Raw genomic sequence first — 9,422 nt, 5'->3', positions numbered from 1 at the left:
GCTCTATTTGTTTTAGAATAGATACTAAAAGTGATATTTGATGGTTAAAATCTATCATAGCTATAATATGTGCATAGATGTAGGGTTAATTCATACATTTTGGAACATATACACATACATGTAGGGTCTTTTGGTTGTTATGAACAAATGTTCTTACCACCATATGGACATAGAATAGTTCCACTTAGTGCCTCTTGGTTGTTATGAGATGACTCTCTTACTTCCAAGTGAGGTTTAAGGTATGAAGTAGGACTCACTTGGTTGCATAGAATAGGTCCACTTAGTGCCTCTTGGTTGTTATGAGATGATTCTCTTACTTCCAAGTGAGGTTAAAGGTTGAAGTAGGATTCACTTGGTTGTTATCGAGCTTATTCACTTACCTCTGAGTGAATATGGTGGATTACCTATAGAATTCACTCGGTTGTGATCGAGCAAAAGGACTTACCTCCTAAAGAATATTAGTCATGCATAGTACTTAGGAGTCACATGGATGTTATCGAGCTCATGCTCTTACCTCTATGTTGACATAGAAATTAGAGACCTCAGTTATTTTAGGGTCGATTGGTCGTGTTTGAGCAGTAGCTCCTACCTCCAAGAGACATAGATAGTGGAACGTGAGATGACTCCATCACTCATCTAGGTTGTCTTGAGCAAACACTCTTTACCTCCTAGTAGCCAGGAATGGAGTATCCATTGGTGATCTTCTGTGAAATATTATCTTAACACTATCCATTCATCATTTTATTTTAGCAAACCATATCTATAACCTTTTATCTTTCTCATTCCACGATTATGGTAAAAAATTATAATCATAGTGTATCTATTGATTGTAGGATATATTTTGTTGAAGTTAGAAAGCATGGTGTGAGGAAAAGAGTGGTCGTATGTGGAGGAAAAAGATAGAGGCAAAACATTTTTGTTTGTGGAATGCAAACATTGTGGGCATAAGTGGCATGGCAATGCAACTTGCATCAAAAAACATTTATTTGGCACTAGCCCCAATGTGAAAGAATGTGAAGCACCACCTAAAGACATATGGGTCCATTTTGTAGGGTATGTAAAGAGATGCAAACAGGCAAAAGTTCTTCCTAAGAGACAGAAGGGTATGACAGGTGGGTCATCTGTCGACATAGAAGAAGTGAGTGTAGATCAAGAGGACATGCAAGCTAACCAAGGACCTTTAGTAGGAACAACCCGAACACCTCAAAGTCCTTACACTTTTCCAAATGGTGCCATGGGAGGGATAGATGCAAGTCTCGGGACATCCAGTAGAGCTGGTATGCTTGGGACTCTACACACAACATTTAGTCAATAGGACATGCTCAAATTGCATCTAAAGTGGACACAAGCCTTCATGGCTTGTGGAATCCCATTTAATGTCATAAGAAATCCTATTTTCAAAGATGCCCTAATGTCAACTGCAAAAAAGGATTCATCTATCCTGATTATAATAAAATGTGAACAGAGTATGTGGACAAAGTCAAGAGCAGTACAAAAGCAATTCTCAAGCGAACGGTGCTTGATGCGTTTGGTTGTACCATAGCGATCGACAAATGGACCAGCTGTGTCAGAAAAAACCATCGATTAATGTCATGGTAATTTGTCCCAAAGATGCAATGTTTTTGGAGGCCATTGATACCTTATTGAAAGAGAAGACATCTCTCTACTTGACAAAGGTATACGAGCGAGCTATGGATCGACTAGGTGGACCAAAGAATACAACCACTACAGTGCAAGGGAGAGATCACAGATTGTGCATCTTGTGGAAAAACGATGGGCTCAAATGCACACACCATTGCATGGTGCTGCATTTGTCTTGAATCCAAAGTTTCAGATGAACGGACAAGCTTCCAAGAAAGAGGTGATGAGAGACTTTAGAAACGTCTACTCGTAGTTGTTGCCAGGCGACGATGGCATGGATGTATTCCAGCACAGGGTGGATTATGCCTATAGGGAAGGAAATTTCCAAGATCCTTGAGTTCTTAATAGCGTAGAAAATATTTCAGGCCTAGTATGGTGGAAAGAATATGGAGGAGACGTAGCTGAGCTATAACATGTGGTGGCCACGGTGCTTTCGGTCGCGGCATTCAGTGGTAGCTGTGAGCGCAATTGGTCTTCTTATGACTTTGTGCACTCAAAGCACAGAAATTGCTTAAGTCCTACTCGTGCCGTAGACCTTGTGTACGCCTTTTGTAACATGCATCTCCTTCATGCACTCACAAAGATAGCCACACGTGCGACCGAAGTACGGTTTGGAGTGCTTCAAACTCATGAAACTGTGGCAGAATAGAGATGTAGCGATGATGGGATGGAGTGGGAAGTGGCTACAGAATCTTCAGATAATGAAGAGGTTGATGACCTGGTGCCTATGATAGATGGCGAAATGTAACATCTTTTCATGATAATGTATCTATTGTATCTCATTGTAGCTCCTTATTAAGCTATATATCTCACTTTTTTGAATTAGGAGCAACATGCACACCTTTGGACAATGTATAAGTCTTCTCCATTAAGTTTAGGGTCAAGTATTGAAGAGAGTTCACATAAACATAAGTATTGAGGACATGATGTGGCAACCAATAAAATAACATTCTCAAATCCTGAGCAAAGTGACATCTACAAACCAAATTCTCAACAAAGTCATCAATTAGCAATTCCAAAACAAATTCATTGCCATGGACATAGAGAGAATACAATGCGTCTCAAAGAAGGACGAGATAAATTGCCATTAAAATTTTTAACTACAATCTACAATGTCTTTAAGAACTTGTGATATCCATCGCTTCTTCAAGGTCTGCCTTCAATGCTGCAGCAAGCATATCCAGCTTTTCTTGAATATCTGCCTCATGACTTGGTCTTACCTCCTTAGGTAGGGGAGAGAGAGGTCTATACCGCGCTTTGTATCTACCAAGTTTTTTCTCTAAAACAACTACTTTTGCTTCTTTGGCTGCCAACTTCTCTTGTAGCGAGAGAATGCTCTCTTCTTGGCTGTCTAGTGTAGCCCCGTGAGACACAATATTAACATTTTGTTCATGCTCATCTGGTAGGAGCACAATTGGCCTCTTTCATTCAGGTGGATCTGCCTCCCCATGACGTGCTTGTGCCCTGTCTTTAGCTCTTCCAAGTCCGACACCATTGTTGAAAGGACGGTTTGTCCAAAGGACACACTTCTTCATTATATCTTGCACGAAGACTTGCTGGATGAAGTACATGGCAACTTGATTATTGTTAGGTAGACTGCACTCCTTTTGGATGAAACGTAGGAGCAACACATGCGTGAGCCCTTCGTGTTGCAAATATGCTATTTTCAATGGTGTCGTTGTCTAGGCACGACCTGCCCTCCTGAATAGTACGTTGGTACAACTGAACATGGTCGGCTCATGAAAATGCCAGGAGTAGGTGCATGAAGCTTTGCAGGAGGATATCTGAATACTTGGGCACGTACTAGATGTAGTTGGGAACAGGTGTTCTTGTGATGTGTATGACAAATGTGATATGTTGATGGTCGAGTCATGGATTTGAGCTTTATTGGTCGTGACACCTCAAGTGCGAGGACTATTGATATTTTTGGTGGCTCTTGATATGCTGTGTGGTTTGGGTGTTACGGCTTGCCCTGTGCAGCTCTTGAGGGGAAGCTATGCTTGATCGGTGGACGAGATCAACCAGCTCGAAGTTGGTGATGATCGTGGCAGTTGCTGTCTCTTTGGACTGGGATCGATCGGGATCTCGTCGACCAGGGACTACCCTCGTAAAGACATCCGTGCATGATTGGTATCGAAACTCTAATGCCTACCACCAAGCACAACATTGGCATCGACATAGCAGGGCAAAACTCGAAGTGTGTCGATCACCGGTCACCTTGCGCGGGAATGCTAGCCAAATCATTAAAAAAAAAAAGAACACAGATGCTTTTTTTAAAGCATGCAAAAAAACGGTCTGCAGTAGACGAGCAGAGCAAGAAGGAAAGGTGGCCAGGGTTAGTGGCCAAAGAGAGAGGAGGTCGCCAGGTATGGGTGGCGGACTGCAGTTCATTGTGAAAGGAGCATGCAAAGAGAAAAACGAGGAGGCGTCACAGGAGGTGAAGGAGGCTGGTCCGAGCAGAGGGGCCGTCGACTGGGGGCTCACGGGCCAGCAGGTAGGGACCAAGTAGGGTGGCACTACAGAGGGGGCTTCAGAGAGGGTGAGGTTGCTTGTTGCAGGAGGAGGCCTGGTGTGGACAAAAAACAGCGGCCGTCGACTGGGGGCTCACGGGCCAGCAGGTAGGGACCAAGGAGGGCGGCACTACAGAGGGGCCTTCAGAGAGGGTGAGGTTGCTTGTTGCAGGGGGAGGATGCTGTGTTTGTGAAGGGCCATGCAGAGAAGGGCCGCCAAGGGGTGGCAGTCTGAGAGCGCTGGAAGAAGGGCTGGATCAGGAGCTCAAGGGGATGGCAACCGGATGCAGGCAAGGATGCATGGGGTGACTGCAGAAAAGGAGAGCGGTGAGCTCAAGGAGGAGGCATGGTGTGCACAGGGGCCGTACATGAGATGACGAGAATTCATATGGCGGGCGGCAGTTGAGTGCGCCACAGGAGGAGTAGAGACCGTCAGCTGGGGGACTCACCAGTTTGAGGGGAGTTTGCAGGGCGACATGAGTCAATTGGACGACGACAAGAGGGTGCCAGGGGGCAGTTGAAAGAGGAGGGCCACGGGGTGGCATGCCAGAACAGGAAGAGTGGCGGGCTGTAAATCAGAGGGCTCGCCGTGAGCGATACAGTAGAAGAGAGTTCAAGGTTGGGGGCTGCAAAAACGAGGGCGGCCAGCTCGTGAAGGAAGTGCAGGTGGAGGGGAAGGTTGACATGTTTAGAGAGCTGCGGCATCTTGGGGGACAGAGACCGACCAAGCTTAGGATTGAGGAAGTTGTGGGAGTATTAATAATAACTCCAGGAAAGAAGGCGAATGGCTGCAAATATAGAGAGATCGAAAGGTGGCAGAGTTTGAGAAATCAAGGCTATGGGGAGATTCAGAGCAAACCGTGCATCAGAGAAGAGGAGGTCACCTTGGATACCAGGTACAAGTGGTGATTAGCTTGTGCTACCCAAGGAAAGCACTGCAAGGGTGATTCGAAGCTAACAGTGAGCCAAGGGAGGTCAGTCAAGAAGTGGATTTGGGTTGCATGCAAAGAGGGCTGCAGTGCAACGCCATCAGAGAGAGAGTCATCAAGGGCTTGAAGGAGATGTATCAGAGAAGCCACCATCATTGTATGGGGATTGTTTTTGTTGCTATGGATAAGTGAGTTCGCAGTTCGGTGGGGTTATTTTTTGTGTTGGATTTGCCACTAATATTATCGTCTATCTCGTCTTGTGCATCTCGCTCGTGGTAGCGTTGGCTCCGGGGTGTGTGTGCAAAGAGGGAGGGAGAGTGATTGAGTGAGATATTCTGTGTGTGGTCGAGGCTTGTGTAGCCTCCCATTGATTGTGGGTGAGAAGAGGCAATCAAGGGTGACGGTGTGCTGTCAGTCTGTTAGGTGCCAAGTTGTTCATGGGTGAGTGTGTGTAGCCGTATTGCTCGAAGGCGGTATGTATAGTGAAGGTTGGCAGAAAGTGTGCATGTGTGTGTGATTCTGTGTGGTTAGGGGTTAATCCCTGGGCTATAGAGAGGAAAGCTTACTTGTGTGCTGGGTTTGTTCCCACTTCCCCCTTTCCATCAGTGGTGCCTCCCCGGAGGATCTATTGATTGCTCCTTGGTGAAGTCCTACAGCTTGAAGATGATTGAAGATTGCGGTCTGCCGGTTTTCACTGGCGAGGAAGATGCAGAAGATTGGATATGCGATCTAGAATTGTATATGATGTCACTACAGATGCTGACCAACGAAGCAAAGCTTAGAGGTTTGTTACAGGTGATGCAGGGCAAAGCAAAGGCCTGGCTCAACAATTTGGAGGTTGCCAATAGGCAATCATGGTCGAGGGTTCGAGCCTGTTTTGTCTGAGATTTCAAGACGGAAGTATCAAAGACTCGATCGGATGGAAGACTGGACCAAGAGGTATGCGGGAGGTATACACGAAGTCAATTCTTGATAAAGAAGTTTCCTATGATGAAGCTTTAACAGACTCCGCTAGTAGCGGATATGAATGTGATGATGGAGATGCTTGGAGTGATTCAAGCTCCAGTTCTGTGGACGATTTTGCGGCTTATGATGAAGATTGGAAAGCCATGCTTTGACGTCGCCTACCATGCAGAAGTGCAAGACATTGAAGACCTAGTGGACGAAAGCGGTCTGCTATCTACATGAAGTTCGAGTGAAGGTGAAGTAGAGGTATGCCAAGATGTTTTATCTATGCAGGGGGTGGGACAACCTTGCCTTGACCAGCATGTCGAGGTGCACTATAGGGTTGGAGAGTTGGTGTGTAGCCGTGGAGAGACAGCTCGGCAATTGACTTTATGGAGACAGGTATTTGTGCAGCTTGGGAGAGCCAAGTTACTTGTGAAGAGGGTACTGCCAACCTTGCAGTTGATGAAGTGTGGGATCAATTTTTGTCTTGCTTGTCCAATGATGTGGTGATCGAGCAGGTGATTGAAGAGCAGGTCACAGCCGATTGTGGGGATAAAGAGGCACTTCCAGTCCGGCCTACGATAAACAAGAAGAATCTGTAGGCTTTGCTATGCAGCAATCGGAGGCCAAAAATAAGGTATTCAAGATCTGTGCTATGCTTTTGATGGGCTTGCTGTTGAAGCTTGATGTGCAAGCAACTGTGCACAGATTGCAAAGGCTTTTGGGACCAGATCATGCTATGGAGCTCTCTCTAGCAGGTAGCAGTGTTATGGTGTATGATGTAGAAATTTTGCAATGTGTACAAGTTCATTTTGTGTGCGGAAAAAGCTTATGGATACAGGTTGAAGGTTTATACTATGCCAAGCGGCACGAAAGATTTATTCTTGAGCTTGCAGGTGCAAAGGGAGAGTTGAAGTCATATGTTTTCCAAGTGGATGGCTACAATCGATGCCATGTTTTTGATCCAGGTGGAGTTTACAATATTCTTGGGAAAGCTCGAGGCTTTCCATTTGATCCGGGCGGGTGCTACGGCAGAGAGTGAATCTCTCTCTATCTATGTACTGCTATTTATCTAGCTCTTGTACATAGTATCTATTAGTTCTCTTCTTATGCAATGATATATTATCTAAATAATGCTACGGTTGAGCATGAATGCTCAACGAGGGGTTGGGCAATGATGGTACAGCTGAACATGGTCCGGCTCATGGAAATGCCAGGAGCAGGTGCATGAAGCTTTGCAGGAGGATATCTGAATACTTGGGCACGTACTAGATGTAGTTGGGAACAGGTGTTCTTGTGATGTGTATGACAAATGTGACATGTTGATGGTCGAGTCATGGATTTGAGCTCTATTGGTCGAGATGCCTCAAGTGCGAGGAATATTGATATTTTTGGTGGCTTTTGATATGTTGTGTGGTTTGGGTGTTACGGTTGCCCTGTGCAGCTCTTGAGGGGAAGCTATGCTTGATCGGTGGACGAGATCGACCAGCTCGAAGTTTGTGATGATCGTGGCAATCGTCGTCTCTTTGGATTGGGATCGACCGGGATCTCGCCGACCGGGGACTACCATCGTAAAGACATCTGTGCATGATTGATATCGAAACTCTGATGCCTACCACCAAGCACAACATTGGCATCGACATAGCAGGGCGAAACTCAAAGTGTGTCGATCACCGGTCACCTTGCGAGGGAATACTAGCCAAAAAAAAAAAAAAGAACACAGATGCTTTTTGTAAAGCATGCAAAAAACCGGTCTGCAGTAGACGAGCAGAGCGAGAAGGAAAGGTGGCCAAGGTTAGTGGTCAAAGAGAGAGGAGGTTGCCAGGTATGGGTGGCGGGATGCAGTTCATTGTGAAAGGAGCGCCACCTGGTGGCCATGCAAAAAAAAAGAAACATTCTCAAATTACAAAGTATGATTTCAAACATTGGATGGACTCAAGCCTGCACTATCTGGGAGTGTGCGACCAACACGGTTAATTCCTTGTAACATGCTGAGGAGATCATGTGAGGAATTGCGCTGGGTGGGATTGGTAGATACACAAGTGTGCAAGACTTCCTGAAAGCATATGAGGAAAGCGATATAATTAGTGTCATCATCCTTAGGTAAATATTTAAGGAGTCTTGAATGTATTTACAAAGGAAGTAGATATCTTGGCTGCACGTGTAGACTGGAGAATTTGTGGATATACATTCAGGAGCCACCCACCAATATCGCTTGCTCTAGGCTTTCCTTGTCAATGGGAGAAGATCTAGAAACTTTGAAAATGTGTTCTCTGTGGGGAACAAGGCTACACTACCCCAATCACATATGCCCACATATACTTCAACCCAACCAAAATGCAAAAGAAAATTACTCCCATAAACATCATTGTGAGTGATGTTATTTGCGTGCAAAAAGATGAAGGTTCGGAGTAATCCATTAATAATAGAAGGATATTTTGCTTGATGGCTTCAACGGTCCTCTCATCATCTTTGAAACCCTTGCTCATGGCCACATTCTTCCCCTCCTTTTGGAGTCTCTCTGGTCGAGGTTTCTACCATTCCACATCTTGAAGATGAGGGTGGGAGCTTGCGTGGCGTGTCTTGCCAATCCCAGAGGAGCAATGATTCCACTATGAGTGATATTCATAATTGTGGCCTCATGCAGCAGTATGTCATTGGTACTCTTCTGGCCATCACCCTTGATTATCTTGCTGGCATAAAATTCATCTGTGAAGGTTTCATGATTGACTTTCACCTTCGTGACCATGCCGTATCTACCTTCTCTAATGCTTTCCATTTGTGGAAATTCAATGCAAGCCATGCGCATGATGACGAGGTTGCATGGGTCTAAAGGTACCATGTTGGGTGGCATTGGATCATAGCTAGAGATGGGTACTTCCAAAGCGGCAAGCACTTTGGTTACATCCTTGGGTTCTTCTATGTGTGGTCTCTTTCCCTATTGCTTCATGCTTCTATAGAAGACCTCTACTTCCTTCATGCGGTCCATGAAGCCAGACTTCCCTTTTAACTTTCTTGTCAAGGGTTTCTACAACTCTGCAAACTTGCCCTATGATTCGACTCACGTCGTGGCCTAGCGGACCACCTGTAAGGACTTCAATCCCACCTGAAGGACCACAAAATTTTGCAACTAGTGCTGCATATGTAGCACTAGATAACTCATCCAAAAATGATTTGTATGAGGACTCTTGCAAGACTTCCTGGAGGCGATCACTTCGTAATCCATAAAGATGAGTGCATACAAATTCTTTAACATATTTGCGCTCAACTTTTGTTATCTTGCCTGTAGTACCCATGATGTTCGTAGAAGCTAAAACAAGAGAACAAAAAATCATAACTTCTCATCAGTATATGTGACATGTAATACAACACATTCTAATCATTCTTTGCAACA

General features: G+C 45.1%; 1 protein-coding gene and 1 pseudogene across 1 annotated transcript; both read left to right on the top strand.

Moving 5' to 3' along the window:
- The first annotated feature begins 4,058 nt into the window (after window positions 1-4,058).
- Window positions 4,059-6,620, top strand: LOC147432818 (uncharacterized). Its single transcript, XM_086491652.1, has one exon. It carries the CDS (start codon window positions 4,695-4,697, stop codon window positions 5,058-5,060), a length of 366 nt encoding a protein of 121 aa, XP_086347778.1. The 5' UTR covers window positions 4,059-4,694; the 3' UTR covers window positions 5,061-6,620.
- Window positions 5,744-7,844, top strand: LOC147432817 (uncharacterized; annotated as a pseudogene).
- The last annotated feature ends 1,578 nt before the right edge of the window (window positions 7,845-9,422 follow it).

This window comes from Adiantum capillus-veneris, chromosome 20, assembly GCF_014529385.1.
Source record: "Adiantum capillus-veneris isolate H3 chromosome 20, ASM1452938v2, whole genome shotgun sequence".
NCBI lineage: Eukaryota > Viridiplantae > Streptophyta > Polypodiopsida > Polypodiales > Pteridaceae > Adiantum > Adiantum capillus-veneris.
The sequence above is the reverse complement of the archived record's forward strand: the minus strand, read 5'-3'. Positions and strand labels throughout refer to the sequence as shown.